Genomic DNA, 26,563 nt, shown 5'->3' with positions numbered 1-26,563 from the left:
GTAGTTTTTTCTTTGTTGAATTGATTGCTGCCATTAATTACGAAAAAAGCACAATTTTTACAATTTTCCCTTCAATATTGATTAGAAACAAATTATTTTATCTCGATTATGTAAAGTCATTGAAAATGTCTTCGCATTTTGTTCTTTTTAACCATATAAATGAAGAACTTTAAACATTAGGAAGAAAAAATTTTATTACTACAGATATCCTTATTCATCCTTTTTTATATTTAATGATTAAAAATATTTATAAAAGGCTTAAAAGGTTCTTATTTTTTGTTGAAAAATTTGGCTATGTCCGAAGTAACTCATTAATATATTTTTTTTGCTTTCTCTTTGAATTTGTAATGTAGATGTATGACTGTAATTTTATTGCTTTTAAAACTGCTGACATACAGAATCATGCATTTTTAGGATTTTTTACCCTCCATGTTTCTATCAACTTGGAGATGGTTGGAGGAAAAAACAGGAGCAAATGGTTCGATATGGTGAAAGTGATCAAGGCTCTCAATTATGTGTTTTCATTCGGACTGGAAATTCTGATCAAGAAATGCAGCAGTTAGATTTCAATGGCAAAGCAAGTACTCAATATGTAAAAATTTAAGTTTTTTTTATTGATTGATTTACTTCTCATTTTTTCTGTATATGAATGCATCTATTTTGCAGACAATTTTGATTGCCAAATGATTCAGCCTTGTTATAGACAAGTGTTTGATGAAAAGTTTTTAAAATCAGCCAAATCTGCTACAACTGTAGCACTTAACAAGAATAATTGATTATTTTTTTTATGCGTGTTTATTGTCACATATGTTTGAGTAATAATAAAATATTTTGTTTTTAAATATGTTTTAAATTACTAAAATCAGCTATCATTTCTGTTTAATTAGTTTGTTGAATAAGAATAATAATCAGAAATCTTGTCAGTTGATATGTATTATAATCAATAATAATTGTTATACAAACATTTAGTGTAAAGAAGTAAACTTTAATGTCCCGTGACCTGTTCCTATTTTTTCCCCTGGCAGGTTGGCAGGTATGAAATTGTTATTTAATTTTGTTAATTGAATACTGTTCTATTCAAAAGTATCAAGGGGTATTTGTAACGTTGTTAACGGAAAATATCTTATAAGATTTTTAACATTTTTACCCGCCCGCCAAATTGCTCGAATTTTCGTAATTCAGACGTCCCTGCTTCTATGTTGAAAAAAAGTGGCGTGTGTAAAAAAAGAAAAGAAACAGTTGATATATGGTGAAAATATTTATTTGCTCACTCAATTAATCTTGTAAATTTTTATTAATTATGGCTAAACAAAAACAATATAAACAAGCTTCATATGAATCCAGAGCCCGGAATCTGCTAATATCTTGATTCTTATTCATGTGATTTTAATATCAACCATCGATTCTCGTATTTACCTAATTTAAAAGTTACACGTTGCAATTCTTATTCACGCGAATTAAATATCGTACATTGAGATTCTTATTTACGAGATTTAAAAATTGAATGTAGCGATTCGTATTTACAAGTTTTTAAAATCCTTTGTAGCGATTCGTATTCACACAAGTTTAAAATTCAATGGTGAGATACATTTCTGAGGTTGTAATATCAAACATTGACTTTTGTATTTATATGATATTAAAAAATTATGCATCGTGATTCGTATTTACGCCACCTAAAAGTTACATAGCATGATTTGGGTTTTTGAAATCTAATATCGAGTTCCATATTTACGTGATTTCAAAATCCATTATCGCGATTCATATTCACTCGATTTTAGAATCCAAGATCGCTACAAATCAAGTATTGGAATTTATTTAAAGAAAAGTAACGTAAATATATATTCTCAGTAGTTTAATGTGCTAAACTAGGCAGATTTTTAAGTAATAATTGTCTCCTTTGTGTGAACTGATGAAAATATAATTTCTAACTTTATTTTTTCAATTGGTAATTTTACTTTTTTCTAAATGTTAAGTATTGATGCAATCATTCATATATTAATAAATTAGTACACAATTTTATATCAACACATAGTTATTTAATATCTTAAATTGTCCGGAATTGCACACACGTAAGATTTAATTGCGTGGAAGTTCAGCTTTTTTGCCTTTTAGTCAATCTCATCCCTGGTTTATGTAATTTTTCTTTAATATATCAAAAATATGCTTTAAAATTAAGTATTTTTTAAAATTATAAATATTTTTTTAAAAGTGAGTTCACATGTCTAAAACAAGGCCAAATTAATTCATGTTTTAACATTAAGTGATTTAGATAAGTTATTTATATCAGAGCTCTCACGAGGTTTCACTGTATTTGTTAAATTTTTAAATGTGTTTATCTTGTGATTTACTGGCTAGTGATTACTTTTATATCCTCTAGGTATACTACTTAGCTGCCAACTCTCCTGGATTTTACTAGCTTCTCCTGGTTCAATTTTCCTGGTGTTTGTTCTTTTCAGAAAATTCCCTAAAATTGAGTAAGTTTCCTTAAAAACAAAAACCTTTCGAAATAGAATTTTTGTCCAGGTTACTGCTTGATTTTAATAAGTATTACTAATACATAATGAAGTGTACCTCATTTATAGAAATCAGTTCCAACCTTTTTTTTGTTCTAAAATATTAGTTTATTTTTATTCCGAAGTCTCTTTTTAAATTAATTATAACTATCTTTGATGAATTAAATGCCATTTAAGATTCGAAATTATGAGTAAACATAATAAATAGCATTTCAAGTATGTTTAATGTTAATCGTTTACTGGAAAATATTGCAGTTTTTCTATTTTAATGACTACAGGATTCCCTTTGTGTGAAATATTTAGTACATTATGCAGTAATTATCATGAAATTTATATTATTTTATAAAATCTGCTGGATTTGTACTTGCATACCAAGTTTAATCCTAAAATGAATTTTCCAAGTCAATCCTTATAAAGTGTTGAGTTAAATTAAAATTCTTTTTTTTTTTATTTGACTTTTAAAATTTTACTTAATAAATACTTAAATAAATATTTTGTAACTTAAGAGCTGTTAGTTCATGTGATTTATCATGCTCTTTCAGGGGTCTAACAAGGGCAAACTTATTACTGTTTAGCAGTATCTTCACAATTCAACTTAAAGGAAAACGGTAGTTTCACAAAATATTTTTAAAAGAGCAAGGTCTAAGATTCTCCTCCGCCTCTTAAAATTTGTTGTTGTATTCTCGTCAAAACGTATTAAACCATATTAAATTTAAAATCAAGATTAATTTAAATTTTTTGTAAAAAATGTTATCTTATTTTTTTTAATTATCATCAAAATATAATTTAATTAAATATACTCTATTTTAAGTGTAGTACTTTAAAGTGATAATTTTCATCTTATTGGATACTCTAGTTCTATTTTTGGCTAAATAAAAAAAATTAGCATAAATAAATTTACATAACTAGACAAAGCTAGCTAATTTAGCCCTTTGATAAATATACCCAGAACTTATGCCATTCTGAGGCTGCCTTGGGTTCTTATGTAATTGATAATTTAAAAAAGAAATTATTATAATTATAACATTATTAGGTATTCTGGAATGTTTTTAAAACACAACCTGTTAATCTGGTTTATTTTATCAGAATCTAACGTGGAAATAATTTTTGATTCATTAAAAAAATTTTTTTATCTCTGTTTAAGTGAAATATTTTACAAAAAAAAAATTATTTTAAATTTTAACCACCCACATTTTTTATTTCAAGAAAATACATAAATAGAAATAATAAACAAATTAAAATTCAATAAAATTTTTGTTTGATTAAAGGAATAATTGCTTTTTTCCAAAACATGAACTTTCCATTTTTTTTTAATAAAGTCTTCATCAATATCTTGAATCAAAATTTCAATTTATTAGTTTTGTTCAAAGTTGGGATCTGCTGTACAAAATATCCCCTTTTGCCTTTTATTCAAATAAATTTGGAGTATGCCAAGTACTTGTCCCTTATCAATCCATTAGTAACGTAGTTTGTAACAGTTTTCAATGAAGTGGGTCATTTGATTTAAAGTATGAATTCTTCATTAATGACATCTGCTGATGCTCTTATGATTGGATACTTGGAAAATATCATTAGTCCATATCTGTAAAGTTTTATATTTTTTTTAGTTGTTTTGGAACAGCATTCTCTAGTTTCCGCCGTCTTTTACAGGGTATTTTACAGGGTATGCTCCCATAATTGTTTCTACCAATACTCCACACCGGAAATCTTGGAAGCTGTAATGCGTGCATACCGCAGCCCATTCCAAAGGATGTTTTCTGCTTAGTATTTACTGTAAAGAGGGCAAAAAAGCAAAACAAATTGGTAAAATTTTTACTTCAGTTTATTTTATTTTTTGGGTAAAAACAAAAATACTTTTTTCTGTTGTAATAATTTCATGTTATTATTTTCGTTTGAAATCTGATAAAATAATGTACCTTATTTAAGTTTAGGAATTAAAGTTATGATACTACACAAAATTTTAATTAATAATGTTTTTTTTTCTTTAAAAAAATTATCAACACCAATAAATGTATTCCAAAATTATCATTGTTGATAATGTTTATACATTAGTTTTTTCATTTAACAGCTCAGTTTCTTTATATTGTATTCTTTTCTATTGTGGCTCATTAATCGATTATACGTGCTCAAGAAAAAAACTTTTTCCATTTAAATACAATTGACAATAATTAACAGTATAAACAATTTATGTACTTTTAAAGAAACAATTTATTTTTAGAAAATTTTTAGTTGTTCTGTGCCTTTTTTTTTTGGATACATCTCTAGTTTAAATATTAAGAGAGGAAAAAAAAACTATTTAGCCTATTAGAACCTTAATAATTTTGTAGTTCTTTAGATTTATACTTTGTTAGTATAGTAAGGCTAACATGTTAAGTAAATTTTAGTAAGTACTTCGATTGCAAGATTTTTTTTTAAAAATCTAAATTTATTTAAAAGCTGATGCCATGCTTTAGTTAAACCTGAAACATTTATTTTAGCTTTAGAATTATACTCAAAAATTTTTTTTCTTTCTTACACAATCCATTTTTGTGATTTCTTTGATAAAAAATGATGGACATTATTTTAACGTTTTATGATCTAGATAAATAACAATAAACTTAATTAAAAGTATGTTTTTTTTTAAATCTTAATTTAATTTTTAACATTTTATATTGTAAAAAGAAGCATTTTAAACTTGATGAATTGCAGTAAAATTCTTGCAACTTTCTTATCAGTTCCACTTCCAGTTAAAATCGTTTACATTTTTAGGCACTTATATTTCATAAGTATTTCTTTTTCCTTAATAGAGTAATTTAGAATGTAGAAATATTATGCTTACCTAGAAAAGTTCAACTTGTATTCAATTTATATTGCTGCTTTTTTTCAAACTTGTGGTTATATTGTTAGTTTTTTAAAATTTATGTGATTTATTTAAGAATAAAGCTTCGTTTAGTTTTTAAATGTTTTACTGTGCATCATTGAGATTAAGTTTGACATCATTTGGATTTCATGTATAATATGTTTTCTTTGCAAAATGTAGCTTAGGGGGAGTGAAAAAAATTTCTGCATGGAATAAAATTTGGAACTTTTGAAAGTCTTATTTCTAATAGCAGATTTAATGACTAACAATTAATTTTAATTGTTTTGACAATTTGTGGAATGTGTTGATGTAAATGATTTAAATTATGGAATGAAAAGCAAAAATTTTTTTAAAGCATCCACTTTGTAATCATCATTAAACTGATATAACTTGTTGCTTATTATTATTAACATGTTGATTCTGTATTTATTTTATGATTGCTGATTTATTTCTTCTAACCACCTGTGATATAACATTGCATCACTTTCTCCCTTTTATCAGCTGAATTACATACCAAATTTTAATGCACACACTTTTAAGTTTATACACCATCAATGTTTTCTAGCCAGTTTTTATTTCTTTTTATTGCGTATTTAACTATTTATGTTTGCCATTTTAATGATTATTATATGGTTTGTTAACCATATAAAGCTAAACACGGACGGTGTTAGTGGCAAGAAAAGAAAAAAAAGACATCAATTTTGATTTATTTTCGCATCCAAGCCTAGAGTATAGGACATCCTACCAATTTTCGAATATTGAATTAATTTTTTGTATGATTTTTCTTTATCAGCAATAGTTTTTCAGACTTTTTCAACAATTGAAATGGAGTAAAAAACAAATTAATGTTCTAAAAATAATTTTTTATGAGTTGTAATATTTTAAGTTCAATTCATGATTTGTGACCTGATTAAATCTATAAAACTTGAAAAAATCTTATGAATGGTAATTGTAAGGGTTGAAACGGTCACCCTTTCTGTATTTTATGTAAAATTACTTCCTTTTCCTTGGTGTAGGTATTAAGTAAACAGATGATTAATTAAATTTTATTAAAAATATATTTTTTATGATTAAGAAAATTTATTGAAGAATTTTGAGGTAGATCAGTCTGAAGAGCAATCAGTTAACCATCCATGTTCATACAAAGCTGAAGTATTTATTTTCCCCTAAAAAGTTCCTGGCTTAAAAAAATATAAATTTTGACCTGGCTTAAATTTTGAAAAAAAGATTACTTTGTTCCTTTCCTAAATCTATGTAAAAAATTTTTTTAATGTTCAGATCTTCAAAAACAAATATGATAAATAAACTATACCAATTTAATAGTGCTTTTGTGTGAATAAAAATATTGAAAGTGAAAAGTGTTCTAGGATTCTACAATCAAATTTTCTTTTTTTATTGCACTACAAATTTAATGAAATGTATTGCTTTAAAGCATTTTAGTTCTTTTGTGCTGGGTTTTGTACATTAAAATTATTAAATTTAATTTTTGTAAAAATTTCAGTCATTTTAAATATTTATGCTGTGTGTTTAGATGTATGTATGACTTAGAACTATTGTTTTGTGATTAATGTTATTGTAGTAAAATATATATTTATCATTAGCTAATACCGGATATGGTGCATTGTTGTATCACAGTTGATCATTTATTGTTGATCTTAATTATGCATAATTTGAATTTTGTAAAGCTGGAAAAAGTTTCTTGTATAGTAAATGCTTACATTTATGAGGAATGACTAGTTATTTTCTTAATCTTATAATTTTTACATAATAAAATTAACTTAAATGATATTATATTTGTTTGATATTAAGGCATGGGTCTGCTTAGAGTTTTTCAAAAATGTAGGCATTATATTGTTTTATTAGAATAGTAGCATATAATAAATTGCTGAAGATCCTGCTAACTTAGTCTAAAGTGAATTTTTTTTCCAGAAATACAAAATTATCCAGAGGCTAATTAAAGTTATTTCATAGATTTTATTTAGCTAAAAATGACTAATGACCTGAAAAATCCGCAATTTTCATACCCCCCCAACATTTATGGCTTTCAAAGTTACAGAGATTTTTGTAAAATGAAATGTTTTAGTTGTATAAGTTAGTAGTAGAAAATAATTGTGGTGTAACTTACAATGAGACAAATTTTTTGCAAAAAGTTTATCTATGTTTATTTGAAAGGTGGTTCAACTGATTAAACTTCTTTTTGCAACTAAGTTTTATTGTGCTAATTTATTAAATATTGAAAACTGATTTAGAAATAGGTGGTAAAAATAGAAAATCATCTCAAGAAAGATAAATAATTTACATTCATAATGCAGTAGGGAACCGATTATCCGGAACGATCGGGACCATCGCTATTCCGGATAACTGATTTTTTCCGGTTTTCTGAATCGCTACAAAAAGCCGTTTTTTTATTGTTAAACCCAACTAAAAAAAAAAAGTATTTGGAAATAATCTTAAAAAGAGGAAAAAACGATGAAGTAATACACTAATGATTATATCCAAAATGATGGTAAGGTAAACATCTTTTAAAAAGGAAGAAAAAATCCTGAAATCTTATGAGGAAAAAAAATTATTTTTTTTAAAAAAATGGCGATTTATCGAATTTTGTTCCGTTTTTTTTGGTTTTCCGGTTTATCATTCAATACTTTACATAAAAGTTAAAAAAAAAATTATGTTATAAAAGTTAATTTTTCTACTTATGCATTACGTTTGGATGGTTTGTTCAGTGTTTAAATTAATGTCAAAACAAAATTATTTTAAAAAGCTTAAATTGTTTGAAGCAGTGAGACATGAATGTATAAATTACATATTAATAAAGATCTAAAAATTTTTTTTATTCAAACTGTATTTTTGTTTTAAACATTTCTCTAATTATCAAATTTTTTTAAATTTATCATTTACTTTATATGAATGATGCTTGATAAAAATTAATAAGAAACAATATTTTTTTAAAATTAATTTTTTAATCGAAACTTAGAAGCAAGTTAAAACCATTTTTAAATAAACTTCATAGATTATTATAAAGATTGTATCAATGTTAAGAACAAGTTTATGTATATTATAAATGATTTGGTATGCTAATTTTATTATAATATTATATGTGCTTTACGGAAATATTATTCTAAAAAAGTAAAAATTCTTTTCTATCTATCAAGCGGCATTGGATCTGAGACTGTTGAAGAAAAAGATAGTTTTGTGGAAATTAAGGAACAATTAAGAATACTTCTCAAAAACCAAATTACTCGTTTTAGGTAAATATATTGCTCTCTTCTTCATAATTTTGTTTTCTTAACTTTTGGTTATCCTCTTAGAGGTTGTTTCTAATGCACCCCAGCTCACTTTTTTTCGCTCTAGACTTAGTTAATAGCAAACTTTTATCAGTTTACCTGAAGCAGATATTGTTTACATTTGGTGCAGTATGGGCAATTTTTTGAAGCTCTACTCTTAACTCAACTTTTTTTTGAAATTTAAAATATTGTTTAAATCTTTTTATTTTGTAGTTTAGTGTGTGCAATTAAATGCTAAAGTTTTAATTTATGCTTGTAATATTCATTTTAATGATGCGTAAATTTTTTTTTCAATTTGACTTGAAATAAACTATCTTTTTATCCTTTCATTTTTTAACTTTAGCTTATAAATATTCATCATTTCAGGACATTGCCATTTTATTATTTCATTTTTAGGAGTTTTTTAATTTTATTTTGCTTACATTAAGTTATTTAAATAATTAATATTTTATTCAGTAATTTGCTGTTTTTAAGTATTTTTTCTCAATTAACATTTAAAGGATTGCTCCTAAATTATTTATGCTATTTAAGCAATTGAGGAAGTAAATCTTTTTATTAAAATTTATTTTATTTACTGTGAACAATATAGTTACTCCAATCAGTTTAAAAACCAACCATCAATTTAAAATTAATCCTCTACTGTGTGATAAATATTCTGTTGAATAACTATGTAAGGCTATAGACTTTGAAAAGAAATTTTTTTCCCCTGCATTTAGCTCTCCTTAACTATTTGTGAAACTAAGCCTACCTTGTTATATTTCACCAATAACTTCTTTGATATATGAGTTGATCTTCTAATAATCTTTGCGAAAAATATTAGTTTTCATATTTTGCTTTGTTGATTTATTTTCTGAAGCTGATAAAATTTTTTTTTCTTAATAACATAGTAGAGCATCTTCAAATGTTCTTACAGAATTTCATGGGTGCAAGTCTTCCGTCCCCAGGACGGATTTCCGTCTTTCGAAAATGTCCGCGGACGGAAGTAAGACGGAAACAAGACTGACTTGAAGACGGAAATCGGAAATTTTTTTTTTCTGTCCTTAAAAATATTTTTTAGGTCTACGTTATTGGTCTACTTTCTTATGTCCTGTTGTTATTTTATCTAAAGACAGATGAATAAATATTTTTTGTACAGTACTTAAACTTGATGTATTATGATAAAGATTTCTTAGATAGTTTGCATATGTCGAGGAGGTATTGTGTACGTTAGGTATTTCAGTCAAAAAATTTTCAGTCTTGGCCTTTTTTCCAACTTGCACTCATGCAGAATTTCAATTATGTTGTAAATATAGCTATGTACCATTCATTTGCCCTCCATGGCAGATTCACGGTGACATTGTCTCAGAATGTTGCAGAGTTCTTGCAGCAAGAATTTTCCTTTGGAAAGTAAAAATTTTTGGTTTTCTTTTCTGCAAAAATTTTGGAATTTTTTTTCCCCTCTAAAATTATATTTAAAAGATGCTTTTTTCACGCATCGGAGGGAAATGAAATGATCGTAATTTTTTGATTCTTATTTGAGAAGTATGAAAAATAAAGAATATTGAGCGAAAAATTTCTTTTCTTCAGAAATATTTGAAATATTTTTTGCCTCCACAATTATATTAAAACGATGCCTTTTTCACTCATCAGAGGAAAAGAAATGCTCATGATTTTTTTATTCTTATTTTGGGGGAAAAATTGGTTTTCTCTTTTACTATTTTTAATTATATTTTTTTTAGGAGTTGATAACTTACGAAGTGCGAAAAACGAAATAATTGGTGTGTTTAATTCTCACAAAGTTTGAGAATATCGCCCATGATATTAGAATAAAAAATATTACATATTTATTCAAAAAAAAAAAAAATACATATTATTTTATTATACCGAAATAGGTTTTTTTCTTCTTTGTAAATACAATGCTTCTGTTACTTTAAATTTAATTAATAATATGTATATTAATTATTAATAAAAGTATGTTGTAGAAAGATATTAATGCTAGAGAGGTCGCAGGGCATTTGTCTTTTAAATCAAAATGCATTTTGCTATATAACATATGTTTTTCTATCTTTTGGCTAATTAACTTTTTTTTCATGTTTAGGCATTGCTTCCCCTTTGGTCGACCAGATGGTGCACTTAAATCTGCACTTGTAGCTTTATGGTAGGTTTTAAAAGTTTGCATTGTGTTATATTTTTTGAAATACTCTTAAATAAATTAACTTTTCTTAATCTTAAATTTTCAGAATGTATTTTAAGGAATTGTTTTTTAAGAAACCTATATATGTAAGAAAAATATGAGAGAAAATGCAGAATTCTATACAACATAGTAAAAATAGTTTTTGAAAGGAGTAAATTGTGTATTGAAAGGAGCAAACAGTGAATTCCTTTTCAGTCTCTTACTTCTCTTTATCATCTGCTATTATACTTTTCTTTACTTAGTAATTATACGTTTCCTTACTCTAGCTAATTAAATATCTTTTAAATTTAAAAACTGCTGTTTCCCCAGCAAAATGCTTCAAAAAGGACAAACTTTTCAAAAATATCATCAAATTTAGGAAATATTTAATGTTAAAAAAATCCACATGAAGATTGCAAAATAAATATGTTCCTCATACGATTACCAAATAGCAACATTGTTCAGGATTGTTCACATCCTTTTCCCTAAAATAGCGAAATGTTATCGTCAGAGAACCACTTGATGAAGGTGGAGCCAAGTGTCAACTCCTGGTTAATGAACTATACCAATGTATAAGTCGACCCTTTGATTTTTGTAAAATTTTAGGAATAGTTGACTTATGCACCAGGACATACAATAGTAGTGAATAGTTTTTCCATTGAAATATTTTATTTTTCTAAAGTGAGTTTTGTCAGTTTAAATTTAGAAATATTAGTGTGTGTACTGTATATTTTCATATTAAAAGGTCAAAAATGTGTTTATGCATGTATCAGGTCTACTTTATTTCATCAAGATAGGATTGAAATATGATAAAGTTAATGGCTTTTTCACTTTTTTTTTAGTGCTATTGCTTTTAGTGCTTTATTTTATTTTTATGTGTTTTTTGGTGAAAAATACATAGGTTTGGTAAAATGCTTCACAAGTATTTTTCTTGAAGCAAAAAAAAGACAAAAAAAAATTTAAAAAATATTGCTGATGTGATCTGACAATCATTTTAATTTTTGAAGCTAATTAAGCTAGTGATAATTAATTCAAAGAAAAGTTTTTTTTTAGAATTAAATAAACTTTTCTTACTTTAAATGTATTTTTTTATAAATTATGTATATAAAAACTAAATTATATATATAAAAAAATCTTTTAAAATTAGTAACTAAATAACTATTTGCGTTTAAAAATATGGGAATAATACATAAAAATTTTGTCAATCAAATTGATCTATTCATCCAGCAGAGGTAATGTCATCTTTCATCTATGCTTTATTCATTTTTTTTCTTTCTTCAAAAATGTCCTTTTTAATTGTTATAACAAAATTAGGATATAATTGTGAAGAATACAAATGTTTCTATTCTAGTTAAAGCAAAATTAAATTTGCAGAAACCAAACCAAACCAAAATGAAAGCAAAGAATAAAGAAGTGTCACAACATGCTTTAAAACTTGAGAAAGTATTCCTTTTGGCCTATCTCTCTTTCTCAAAATAGAATTGTCATTGCTTGGTGGTTTTTGCATTTGAAACCAAGCAGTTTATGTCATGTCCTGCACTAGGGGATTTGAAGACTGCTTATTTGCTAAAAAACTATGAAATAAATTAAATAAGAAGTATAAAATAAAATGTTTTGAAAAGTATAGAATTCATCCAAAAATTTTAAGTTTATCATCACATCAGTTATTTTCGGTTAAGTTTTATTTATATTTTTTCTTTGAAAACATTTTACATATTCATTATTATAAATAAAAATTAATATTTTTATAATATTATAGTGTTTTTTATCTTTTAAATGATAATTATTACTTTAAACAACTTACTAATTTTTAAACTGCATCCTGAATGTTAATTTTCAACCTTCAGTCATTTCTGATCTGCGTGTATATCTTCTTTATAATTTGTGTCAGTTCAATTATTTCTTTATTCTTTTCTTTTGTTCCTTTTCTTTTAGTGCTGCAATTGACTTTGTGTAGGAACTAAAGTGGACAAACAACAGCAGCAACAACAACCCCCTAAAGAACACGGTAAGCTTTAGAGTATGCTAATTGAGCTATAAATTTGTATTAGTCCTGTTATTCCTTTTTGTGTTGCATTTATGTAGCTGCATGTAATGGTCATTTAAAATATATAATGTGCATAGGCATTTTTTTCTAATAATAGTTTGACACATTTTTTTCTTAGGCAGTTCCAGTTCTAATCTTTTTTTAACATTACAGCTAAAATGAGTCAGTTAGTTGCTTTTTATATTTGTAACAATTAAGCCTGATAAAAGAGTTTTTCATGGTAAAGGAACAGCTTTTAATTGAGTAGACAGAAGTTATAATATCTTACCCATACTGTGTTTATAAAATTTAATGTTTATATTACGGACTTAAACATTCATGAAGGAAATATGTACTTAAGTGTCTCTTCTAAAAGAAATAAAGTAGAATTTATTGTTTCTTATTTTTCTAAGTAATATATTGTGGAAAACTGTCCAAGTTTTTAGTATCTTTCTAAACCTTTTATAATATCAAATAAACTAAGAATTTCTGTAACATTTCCTTTCTACTTATTTCTTCATGCTCTGCTCATACAATACCCCCGCTTATTTGATGAACTATTTTGATGACTTATTCTCTCTACACTTTTCATAACACATGTTTTTCTGAATTGAGTGTAAAGGTCAATGAAAAAAGTGACCACACATTTAAGACCATCTAAAACTTTTTTCCCAGTATCGAGAGAGTTTTGCCACGCTGTATTTCATTTCTAAAAACTTGTCTCTTTTCTTTGATTGATTTTTCATACTTTAAAAAGAAAATTTGCAACAGTTAAAAATAAAACTTTTTAAAAGTGTTAATTTAGTATGTGGAAATAGAGGTCTAAATGGTAATTTAAAGCTTTTTAAAAGGGTACTTCTTTAACATGTTTCAATTTGTGTGTATAGATATTTATAGAGCTCAAAATGAGTGGTGACTTAAATATGACTTAGACCATTATAAAATAAATAGTCAGTGTTTTTAAACTAGCAATCAATGTTAAGGGATGTTTCGCTGTTATGGTATTATTTCAGTTGTTGTTGCTCATCCTCATAGATCTGACATTAGTCAGGTCAACACCCAAAAAGTTGATGACTAGAAGGGGATCGGAAATTAAGTCCGTCCTGGACAGTCCGACACAATCAAATATATGTTTCAGTGATGCTGGTTGGATACAGCATTTTTTACAAGTCTGGTAAATTTTTGAGCCACGTTCGAATGTTAGACATTATAGGTGACCAGTTGAGAATCTGGCCAAAAGCAGTCTGGGAGCTTCGATTGCTTTTTTATCGATTATTTCAGTTCTTTTAGTTATTGGTCCTTTGGACCAGTGACTAAATCTTAATTTCTACTTCTATGTGCATTTATACTTTAATGTTCTAATATTAATATGAATTTGTTGTTCGCTTTTTGGATTCAATCAAGAAAATATTTTATATACATATTTTTGTGATTAATCAAGGACATCAATATTTTCACGAAATATCACAGATTTTGTTATTTTGCAAATAATATGCTTTTTAACTTTTTTTTTCTCTTTCTCATTTCTTCAGATAAACATAGATTTCTTGAATACAAGTGAATTTAATTTTTCTTCTTCGTTTTCTTAAATTTTTTTCTTCTTTACCAAACATCAATTACAATACTGAATCAACACTTATTTTGAGTTTGTTATGTCATTTACCTTTGGTACAGTAAAGCCAATTTAGGTTCCCTTATTAGCAAACTCTACATTTAATTAAATGTTCTTTTTTTTGCATTTTTAAAAAGTTTTTGAATGTATTTTTTAAAATTTAAAATATTGCAGTATTTTTTTAAAAAACCATCTAACTGCTGACAGCCCCTTTACTTTGGTGCACGGAATGCAGTTTTTCTTATATGTTACTTAATGCAGATAATCTGCCAATTAGTTGAAGGATTAGTAGTATAGTAGCTTAGCAGTTTAAGAATTAATTCATATTTAACATCTGGTTTAATATGAAACAGCTTAGTGTCATTTACATATGTATGATTCAGTAGCTTATTCTAGCAAGTAAAATTTAATTATAGTTTTTCATTATATAATTGTTATGAGTGTATTTAATGATATATTTTATTATTATATCATAGAATCAGAGATGGGTCACCTGGAAAGAAACTGGAGATACATTTAGCTGAATTATGTGTCGATCTTTTGCAACAGAACAATGAGAACTATGCTGTGGTCAGGGAAATAATACCAAATAGCAAGTATATTTTATTAACTTTTTATTTTTCTCCCTTTTTTAGGTTTTGTAGAATTTTTAATGCATGCCATTTGCATTTTATACTATGATTGAGAATGCATTATTTGACTTATTGTTTAACTTTAAGGATTTTTACTTTACTTAATTATTTCCTTATTTGATGTTTTTTTTTATTTCGATTGTGTATTTAATTCAATTATTCTTTATTTTGGGAATTATTTATGATCTCCTTTAAATATGAAAGTTATAATTTTTTTTAAAACTTAGGACAATGACGTAATTGTTCTCTCTTCAAGTAAAGATTTTTTTTTAAAAATTAAGCTTAATATACATGTACCATGTTTTCTAGTTTAATTTATGAATAACTTTGAAATGATAAACATTTTTGTATGAAAATTGTAACAGAGCATACATTGAAGGAGTACAATATACATTTTGTAATATTTTTAATTACACAGTTGAAGCAAAATACTTTAACTTCGTATTTTTTTAAAAAAAATTTGGTTATGTAACTTTACTCAACTGTGAATACTAAACGACATATTTTAATGAAATATTTATAATTTTTAAAATAATTTTTTTATAAATCTTAATGAAAAAAAGGTATATCTGTGTCTTCATAATTATCCGGGTAAATACTTATCTTAATTTAAATATCAATTTGGGTTTTTAATATATTAGTACTTTATAAATAATTGATGCTTCTATATGTTTTGATATTAATTTATCAAATCTTATTGATGTTTTTCTTGATAAATATATCATTTTTATGTATAAATCAGCTATTAACAACCTTTTTTTAATAAATAACTCAGTTTAATTTATTAAACTTCAGGTTCTTGTAAATAATTGCATCTAATTTATATATATTTTGCAATACAGTGAATAATTAAAAGTTATTTTTTTACTTTTCTTTTTAGTGCATACATTTTGCATGAATTTCATAACTTCTTTTATTATGAATGATTAATAAGCTCAATTTGCAAATGATTTGATATTCATATTACTACCACTAGTATCAAGCACATTTTCTTTAATCATGTTCTTACTATTAATTGACTTACTTTTCAGGTGACCATGATTGTAATATTTAATCCTTTATAGTTAACGAAAGATTAGAAATTAACTGTTCAATAAATAAATTTACTAAAAAGTTTATATTAATATTTCATAAGTTGGCCTTAAATCTGTAAATCTATATGCATATTTTAAAGTGTATCAAGGAGAGGTACAATTATCCTCTTATTTGTTTATTTATTTATCTTTGTATGATATTTTGTTTCCTGGTTTTTAGTTTCACTACCTCTTACTTCTAACTTCTTAATCTGTTTAAATAAATCAATATTTTTTATGTTTTCACAAATTTATTTGTTTTCTACCTTTTAACTTTTCTGTTTTCAATTCTTTCTATGAAACAGTCTTTAATAACACAGTAAAACAGTTTTAACTTTTAATTTAATTGTACCTTTTATTCCCTTTATAGTGGGAGAAATATGGCTCTTGCAAATTCATTTCTACTTGTAGTCATAGAATTGAATTGTTGGTAGTATTAGGTGCAACATTTTGTGTTGTATTGTACTTTTAATGTTAATTAATATTCTGCAAGTTTCTGAAATAGATATGTGCAATACTGATTTTTTTCTTATGAACTTAAAAGTACATTTGGAGTAGCTTTCAGTATTTCTAAATATAAAGTATAAACCTTTATAAATATTATTTTCTTGTTTAAATATAGTATATAAAGTTTTACAGTTTGCTATATTTTGAAGAATTGCTTTTTGTGATGTTTTTCTTTTCTTTTGTAATCTTTTATTACAAATATCTCGTTTTAAAAAATTAATGTTTTTTAAACTGGTTTTAATATTTCTCCGGTTATATTTATGGTTATAATTCATTTTTAAAGTTTTTCTCTTCTTCTACAAATCTTAATTCTTCAAAGAGAAATTCTTCAATATGAATAATAATAATTTTACAGGGTTGTCTATATTAGATTTTCTTTCTTTTTTTTTTTTTTCAAGAAAGTTTTGAATTTTGTAGAAAATATGAAATTTCCGGCTTTTTTATTTGGTATCTTAGAAGATGTTTTTTCTCAATATTATGGAAAATGTTTCCTGACTTATTCTCTCTTAAGTTAGTTTAAACTGTCTTTTAGCAGATTTGAAAAGAAAATGTGTGAATGTTTTTGTTCGGTTTTTGAAACTATTTGTACTAAAACAGCTTCTTAATTGCTAAAAAGTGCTTGCTTTAAATTTTATCTTACCCTGTATAACAGTTTTATATTTGATTAACTTTATTCATTTATATAATCAGCACTTCGCTTATGGAACCTTATGGAAAGCTTGAACTGGCTTTGCTCTTTTATTTAATGTTTCTGATAAGAATTTGAATCAGTTTAATTATTGATGCAATGTTAGGGATCCGATTTTAATTAAGTTGACTCAATGAATACACATAAAAGTAGTAGAAAACGCATTTAAAAAGTTTGGTGAATGGAAGGGTAAATTAAAACATTTTTGATAACGCTCAAGACAAAATCAGTTAGTCACGAAACACTTGCACAAACTGAGACGGTGAAGGCTCTTTTTGCAATGAATTGATGTTACTGTCCTTAAATGAGTCCTCAAAAGCCTTTTTTACATTAAATCAAAAGACGATGCAACTTGTCTTCACGGAGTCCTCAAAGGCCTTTTCTATGTTGAATGTTACTTGTGTTCAGTGAGTGCGGGATAAAATGAGAAAGCATTATGCATTTGCTGAAACCTCTGCGAATGATCTACTAACACTGTCCCTTATTGTTATTTAATTCCAGAATCTTTCAATGTTTATAAGTGATCAACAGCATATGTCGCATACCTGGAATCGTCACATTTCTTTATGGTCCCCCCCTAATATGACTTGTCATCAGTATAGTATCCTTTCCCTCTCTGAAATGTTTAAAGTTTAAATCAATTGAATATGGATTCTAGGTCTACATGTAATGCATTTCTTAGACATACATTTAGAGTAGTAGATATGTTTCACTGCTCAAACAAAACTTCTTCTTACTCTCCTTTCTATCAGCCATCTCATGTGTGTATGTATAAAATTGCATTTTTTACTCTTGTTATTTAGTGAAAAAACTTTTTTCTGTATAATTTTTGATGACAGAAATATTCATTAGGTATGATTAGGATAGCTGTTAAATAAATTTTACAGACTTTTGCATGGTTGAACACGTGGAGATCTTCTGGTCGTTGTTAGCTGTTCATATGGACACACTTTTAGCTGAACAGCCTCCAGATACATGGGATTGTTTTCCAGTGAAGATGGTAATCAATTATATTTTTAACCATGTTTTTATATATACATCACATGTTAAAATTCAGTAGTTAACTTTCTTAAAATTGAAAGAATGCCTCTGTTCAACATCAAAATTTGTTATTGGAGAATGTTTAAAATAATAACAAGATTTAATGCAATATTTACACTAATAATCACAAAGAAAAATGTTCTTAAAAGTAATATTATTTACAATACATAAGGAAATTATTATTAAGTGGAAAAAATCTAAAAAATGGCTAAAACATGAATAATCCACCCACCCACTGCATGTATCTTCAGCATCCTAATGTTGCTTATTAGTATATTATGTGCATTTTTCACTTAAGCACCACTTTTCTTCAGAAAACTTATGCGGAGGGAGGTTCCATCAACAACTTACATTTGCTCTCCAAGTAGTCCGTTATGTGGATCTAATGGAATCATCTATTGCTCAATCCCTTCATAAAGGCTGTGAAAAAGAACGATGGGAATTCAAAGGGTATTAATATTTATTTTATTTTACTACCTAATTTAGTGGGAATTTTAAATAATTAAAATATGTATTTAAATATATTTTAATTATATGAAATATATTATCTCATGTAGGTATATACTCCACTTATTTCTATTCTTGCGTAATCTTTTTAGCTTAATTTGAAAGGTTTCCACTCACTGTACACCCTGTGGCAGAATCGCAGCGACATTGTTGCAGTACGTTAGAGTTTTTCCAGAAAGAATTTTCTTTTGAAAAGTAAAAACATTTTGTTTTCTTTTTTTCTTTACTTTACTTTTGTGCCGAAATTTGCATGTAATGGTTTGACTCGTGCATTTAGATAATCATTTTTCGATGCTCTCAATTTACGCTGATCGTATCGTAAATCGAAGTTATATTTCGGCAGTTATTGATTCTCACATGGTTTTTGAATATCCCGATATATTTCAAAAGATGTGGAAAATTCGAATCATGCAGTTGAGTATTTACTTTTCAAAGCAATAATTCTACTGAATTTTTGACTTTTGACTTTTCTGTTGTTTTTAAAACTGCTTTTTTTATGATATTATTTATTACAATAACCTAATCTGAGAGCTAAAAACAAATTTGTGGAGTTCAAGTCATGTAATTTCGTTGCCGAATTTCTTTCTTTCTTTTTTTTGTTGCAATTACTACTATGGATTTCATGGTTTTAAATTTTTTTATTCTGATGATTATTTACAAAATACGAAGAAAATAATTTGTGCGTCCCCCCCCCCCTAAAAAAATGATAGAATATCACTCATAATATTAATATAAAAAACTATTACATATTCAATTAAAAAAAATTATACTGTTCTTTTTTAAAATAAATTTTTAATAAATATAGTTCTAATTAATAATAATACCACTTTATTTTACTCAAATTATATTTCTTAAAGCATTAAGATAATACAATTTTTTAATCTAATTCATATTGTGTTTCTGACATTAATAATGAATCTATTAAACATAAATTTTTTGTTTGACTCTGTGGTGTATCTACCACTATAAATATACAAATCCAACTCACTAGTATATGAGACATGTTAACTCGTTCTATGTCGAGGTACCTTTTCATAGATGAAGGTTGACACAGTCAATAACAACTCACTCTCCAGATTAGTGACCCGGGCGTGATGTGAACATGCCTACCTTGACAGTAACGCCCACTTCGATCTGACACTCCGACTGGGTGGTGCATATTGAATAGTGGACTTGCTATTTGTGACTGCGACATTATCCACCTCCTCGCGCTGTTGCTACTCAGTCTCAATCATGTACAATGTGTACACTCGACTGCTCAAAGCAGGAGCGACTGTGAACTTATTACAGCTCTCATAGTCAGCACTCCAAAGTATGGTGATCTTAACACAGCTCTCCCAGCTTCTCACAAAACCACAATGAATCAACTAGTGGTATCCATTCATTGAATTCTATCACAGCTATAATTCTTGTGAGGGATAATCTTCTTTTTTAAGAGAACTTAGGAAATAATAGGAAAATAGTGTTAGTCTGGAGAGAGTGACTTCTCATAACTCACACAGTAAATCAGCTTGGCAAAACAAATCGACCATTTACTACAAGAATGTAATAAAATTTGTTGTTCATTTTGTTTCCTCAAATTAATTGCATTGTAAGGAAGAAACCTGAATCTTACATATGTACCCTAAAATGCTGTGTGCAATTGATCTCCATTAACAGGGGTCTGTGCAGGGTAAATTTACTACCGTTTAGCGGTTCCATCACAAATTGAACGTTTGGAAAAACGTTAGTTTCACAAAATACTTTTAAGAAGGCAAGCTCTCATGCAAACTCTGTTCTCATTGCAATCTATGGAAGATAGGAGCTTTTCAGTCACCAGTCTTTTACAAAAAGGTAGCTCGTGTTTGGTCAGATACTGCAATGTAGTATGCCGGTCGCTTATGCCATATCAAAGCGAGCTTCTTTTTTTGCAAATTTTTTTTTAATGAAACATCGTGCTTCTCACTGTATAAACTGTACAAGAAGTCGAAATTCAAACATTATTCTAAACATTTGAACATAACCTTAATCACTATTGTAAATTTATTCTAACGTACCTTTATTTTCTATGAAACATCTTTTCCCTGGGAAACTTTTTTCTGTTTGACCTAATCAAAAATGTTCTCAATTAAAATAACTTTTAGTGCTAATATTGTTAAATGCATGTTTTTATTAAATTCAAGTTGAAATTTAGTTATGGACCATGATTTTTATGGATTTTTAAATTTGGATACAATTTTAAGCACAAAATTTTCCAACAGTAAAATTATTTTTGAATATATGTGGAAAAATATATAGAAATTTACGAGTCAAATGATTTTTATTTGTTGACAATTTTTAAGAATATTTTCTTTCTTTAACATATTTTTGTGTTGGTTTCTTAATATAATTTTTAATTTTTCACTGATTATGTCTGAATTTTCACAAAATACCTCTAAAAAAAACCTAGACATACCCCTGATTAATAAATTCAAATGTTGTGTTGTAATAATAGTTATTTCATTGATTTGTGGTATTGCATTTTCATCTTCGTCTTGTAGGCATGGATGCATTACTTCTGAAGATCTTTTTTGGAAACTAGATGCATTACAATCTTTCATCTGGGACCTGCATTGGCCTGATGAAGTTTTTGCCAAACATTTGGAACATAGATTAAAACTCATGGCATGTGATATGTTGGTGTCTTGTATTAACAGGTTAATATATTTTACTGTTTATTTCTCTCACTGTAAAATTAACACCCTCTGTATTTGCTCTTTATGTATTTGATCAGATCTGTTTTTTGCAGTACAAACTAGTTTTCATCATGTTAGTTAATATTCTGTGAATTTTACTGTTAAAAAGATTTACTCAATCTTGCTTATCTGTAAAGAAATTGTTCATCATTTGAATAATTGATTATTCTAATTATATATAATTATTCTATTAGTTATATAATTTTGTTGTTTGGGAATCCGAGTTATACTGTAATTCTGTAGTGAAACTGGAAAAAAATATATAATGCAATGAAAAAAATATGATTCAATATGAAACTGAAAAAAAAAGTTGATTCTCTAATATGATTCAATTCTAAGTTATTGATCATTTCATTAGTTTATATCTTTACGATGTTTATTAATTATAATATTAAGAGAGTTACAGAGTGTCTGCGCATCTGGAAAATTATGGAGAATCATGAACAAAATTTGTCATGAAATGTCAGGATTTTAACTATTTTCTTTAAAAAAATCATGTAAAGTCATGGATTTAGGTTGCCGAAAAATCTACTTTTTAAAATGGAATCCCCTCAATTTTATGGTGTTCTGAATATCTGAGTTTCTAACAAAATCCCCATTCACAGTCATATTTTATTAAAACATAAAATGTTTTTATCATGTTCTTTAAAAATTATGGTGTTCTTTGAAAAAAAGAAAGAAAAAACATAATTTCTAGAACGAATTATCTTTTAAACTTCTGTGATTTCAGAATATTTATTATTATTTAATTTTTTTATTTTATCAATTTAAAAATCTAGCTGAAGCAAGCCAGTCATTGGTGAATTTTTTTTAAATTCTGAAATGAGGAGAACAGAAAAATCAGGAGTGTTTCTTTCCTTTCCGATGAACAAGAAAAGTTTCTTTAGAATATAATTCTGGAGATAAAAAGAAAAAAAATATTTGCTTTTGTATTTTTTTCTGCTATTTTATTGCTTCAACTCTTTCTTTACTCCGATTTTTAAATTTAATATTTATGATTTCAGTTAATGTTATTATAATGTTTTTTTAAATTTATCGTTGTGTTTTTGTCGGGAGGAAAAAGTAACTTTCTTAAGTCATGAAAAATTCTTGGAATTAGTCATGGATTAAAAAATCTAAAATTTAGCTGATACCCTGGAGTTACTAGTTTGTCCAACATATCTCACGTTCCAAAAACAATAGCGTAACACATAAATAACATTATTAATTTTACAAACAGATTTATAGCTATCATAATTCTGAAATGTATGTGTTTTGTCAATATTAGGGCAAGTTTTGTCTATATTCAGGTACTAAATGAAATGAATGAACCTCCTATCGTTAACAAGAATTTTCATGATATTGATAAATTCAATGTTGTGTGTATAAGTAACTGATACCTACGTACAATTAATTTCTTTCAATATAAAAAAAATGTAAACAATTCTATATTACATATTTTTCACATTATTCTATTCAACGTTTTTATAATTCATTCGACCCCAATCCATTTCAGCCAACTGTCGGTTCATAGCGAATGAAAGCGCCAATCATTATACATATTTGATGAATTTGGCAAGATTATTGCGTTGTCATGTGCTACTCTGCTGCATTCTGCAAGTTATTCCCAGTTTCAGGCTTCATTTTCCATATTCTGAAATCGAACTGAAAAATCTTTTGAAATTCTTTTTTATAGTAGGTAATATAATGTGGAAAAGAATTCTTTGTCAGAAACTAGTTGTTTTATCATGATCATGTAAAATCTTTGAAAATTAGTTTGTATTTTGTTAATGTACATAGGGTTTAAAAATATTTTTTGAGTGCTTTAAAAGTACTTAAAAGGTGCTTATTTTTAGTTGAAAAAATTGGCTGGCACCCTGCAAATATATTTTTTGTAACTCTTACAGGTATGGAAATTCAGAAAGGTGGAATTGCTTAAGGAATTCCTTCGTTAAAGAGTTGAGGGACCAAACGGAGAATCATTCTTTTGATGGTGGCAGACATAGGAAGAAAAGCCCGTATTTTTCAGATCTGCTTTTTCTGATAACCATTTTAGCGTCGAAAACAATATTCAACATTCCCAATGGTGAAAAAGAGGAAAGAAATGATGACTCATCAGAAATGCCAATTTCCTTTGAGGGAAAAAAATAAAGCTGGAGATGGACACTTTTGAAAGGGCGGTATAAAAACTCTTAAAAGCGAAAAAAGAAGAGAAAGGCAAAGACTATGACCTTGCCATGTCTTTAATATCTAGCCTCAAAAGACTGGGGCATAGCGAGAAAATAAAAGTAAAAGTCAAAATTTTAAACGTCATATATAATAACATAACTTTGCATGTAGAACGTACTCTCTTCTCATCTACATCTTCCAGATACATCTCACCTACACTTTCTCGCCTAATTTGATTATTCTCTCATCTTCTGCTCCGAACCCTTTTATTTCTGGTAACACCCCTTCCTGTTCTACAAATGTTCCCACTTTTTCAATGAATCATCAATGGCTCAACAGCCAAGGGTGGGCCTTGGCCTTCTCAAGAAGTTTTTTCCAGGCTAACCTTTTTCCAGTTTAAGTTTTTAATACCAAAAAGTCTTTTTCTATGTCACCCGTCTCAAATTCGGCCTGCCTCTTTTTCGCATGCCAATTGGTCTGACATTAAAAGCTCTTTTTGTGGTACGATCTTCGTCCATTTTGATAACATGGCCTGCCCATTTTATTCTTTGTCCTTTAATAAAGTTAATAATGTCAGCTTCATTATATGAGAGATTTGATCTTCTAAGCCACATACCATTTTTTGAATTCCTTCTCAAGACCTTTCTCTCTCAGAGGTACCCAACATAGCCTCATCTGTACAAGATGTGGTTCAGGTTTCACAAGCATATGTTAAAATTCATCATAAAAGAAATTTATATAATAAAACCTTTGTTTTTCTATGAATTACATTAGATTTTATGTATTTTCGAATTCCATTAAAGCATTTATTGGTAATTCTTCTTTATTTCTATTGATATTGATTGTTCCTGTAATCCTCCTTCATCTTATGAAAATAACCCCATTTTTTCATAATGTACCTAACTCATCAATATACATATTGAGTTTTTTTCTTAATTTTAATTATTAACTTTTTTTGTATTAAACATTTAATTTTGATTTGTTACGCATTCTGTAATATTTATGCCATTTTTGCATTTCTCAGTAATTCCATTTTATTTTTTAATAATACTTTTAAAAAATCTTTTAATTATACTTTATTTTGTAATAGTCTTTTTTTATCATATTTTATTATTATTTAATTTTAATGAATGAGAAAAAAAAAGTATGAGTATAATTTCAACAGTTGAAACAGTAAAAATTAAAAGCAATTTCAATAGAGTAACGTTCTGAAAAGCGTAAAATGAAGAGGAAGATGATGACTTGGCTATGTCGATCATACCCAGTTAAAAAAAAAAATAACTTGGAATGTAATTTATAATAATGCGTCTTGATGTTGGAAGTGTTTCCTTCCTCTCTCATTTATCAACTCACTCCTCATTTCATCTACATCTTTCATATTCACCTCATATAATATATATATATATATATTTTAAGAATGGGATAATTTATTGCATGAGTGTTTTAAGTGTGCTTTTTGAAATTTTATTTATTCTATTTTTAACAAAATAATATGCTATTTTTAACAAATATTTTTTTTTTCTCAATTCAAAGTGTTAATTTTTTAATATTGAAATTTTAAATAGTGCTGATAGAGGAAGAGAATGAAAGTTGTCTTTTTTATTTATTTGTGTAAATTTATTTAAAGGTTTTATGGCTACCAAAATGGACCATGGGATCCAAAAAGAAAAAAAAAACGAAAAATCTCTTGTAAATAATAAAAAGGTAAATATATTAAATAAAATATGCATAAAAATTATTCTGACTACAATTATTATAATTTATCATTTCTTCAAAATATGAATACTAATTCTGTCAATCAATTAAATAATTTTGTTTTTCTTTTTTTAAGCACAACACATTCGATTTTTAAAACCTATAAGTTTAGCCGAAACAAGGTGAGGAAAACGCTAGGCTTAAAACAGCTTTAATATTCTTCAATTTTCCACTTTTCTTTCTTTTTTTTGTAATTTAGAGTTTTATAAATATATTTATTTTTAATCATGATAATTTCTACTGTAATCAATATTTTAGATAGTTATTCTATTTTTTTTAATGTATCTTTCATCTCAGAAATTCAGGTCAATTCAAATTCATAGTAAAAAAAAAAAAGTGTTTTTTATTTTTATTTAACAAAGCGTTTTATGACTTATATTTCTTAAAAAGTTCAGCTAGAATTTAAAATGTTGAAATATGTCCCCAAAACTTTATCTCATTCGTGATTGTTTTATCACGTAGGAATATATGACATAATATTATGCTTTTATAAATTTTGTCTCATCAAAAATTTTAACAGACAAAATTTCATATTTAAGACACTACACAGATTAGATTTAAGTTACTTTACTTTAATGTATTTAAAGAATTAACTTATTTTTCAATTGAGAGTATTCACAAAGGGGACATGTGATAAATGAAAAGTGATACTTTATATATATAATAGTACTTTATATGTTTTCATTTTTACATATTTAGTATTGTTATAAATAATGTATCGATCAACAGTCTCTTAGGAGAAAAATGCTTTAATAAGTTAAAAATATCGACAAAATTTAAAGTACTGTAACAGAACCTTTGAAACAATACCTAGTCGAAAAAGCATTGTTTGTATAATATTACATCACCATACTATAAGTGTGTTTTATAAAACTTAAGAACAATTTTTAAACTATTTAATCCTTTACTGCGCATTTTGACGTTACAATTTAAATTGGATTTTTTCATATGTATATATTTTATATACAAGGACCGCTGACCTCCTACTTTTCTTATTATTTCGACATCCCTGGTTTTTTTCCCCCTGTTATTTCCAACTTTTTCTTATTTTTTTAAATCCAATTTATTGTTT

The 26,563-nt window shown here is 26.7% G+C and overlaps 1 protein-coding gene across 1 annotated transcript; it reads left to right on the top strand.

Annotated features, from left to right (window-relative positions):
• The first annotated feature begins 545 nt into the window (after positions 1 to 545).
• Positions 546 to 24,552, top strand: LOC107456356 (calcium-dependent secretion activator). The gene is made up of 9 exons (XM_087164664.1): positions 546 to 592; positions 2,378 to 2,474; positions 8,505 to 8,600; positions 14,903 to 15,018; positions 18,214 to 18,326; positions 18,666 to 18,817; positions 18,980 to 19,069; positions 21,394 to 21,549; positions 23,475 to 24,552. Exons 5-9 carry the CDS (start codon positions 18,222 to 18,224, stop codon positions 23,716 to 23,718), a joined length of 747 nt encoding a protein of 248 aa, XP_087020790.1. The 5' UTR covers positions 546 to 592; positions 2,378 to 2,474; positions 8,505 to 8,600; positions 14,903 to 15,018; positions 18,214 to 18,221; the 3' UTR covers positions 23,719 to 24,552.
• The last annotated feature ends 2,011 nt before the right edge of the window (positions 24,553 to 26,563 follow it).

Source organism: Parasteatoda tepidariorum, chromosome 5, assembly GCF_982258835.1.
Source record: "Parasteatoda tepidariorum strain Cologne lab strain chromosome 5, Ptep-v5.0, whole genome shotgun sequence".
In the NCBI taxonomy this organism is placed as follows: domain Eukaryota; kingdom Metazoa; phylum Arthropoda; class Arachnida; order Araneae; family Theridiidae; genus Parasteatoda; species Parasteatoda tepidariorum.
Note: the sequence above shows the minus strand (reverse complement) of the source record. Positions and strands in the feature narration are given on the sequence as shown.

Coding starts and splice junctions, on each gene's coding strand:
- LOC107456356 (XM_087164664.1), top strand. CDS start 18,222: ATGGTTGAACACGTGGAGATCTTCTGGTCGTTGTTAGCTGTTCATATG. Junction 19,070..21,393: donor AAAGAATTTTCTTTTGAAAA/GTAAAAACATTT, acceptor TTCGTCTTGTAG/GCATGGATGCATTACTTCTG. Junction 21,550..23,474: donor TTGGTGTCTTGTATTAACAG/GTTAATATATTT, acceptor TAACTCTTACAG/GTATGGAAATTCAGAAAGGT.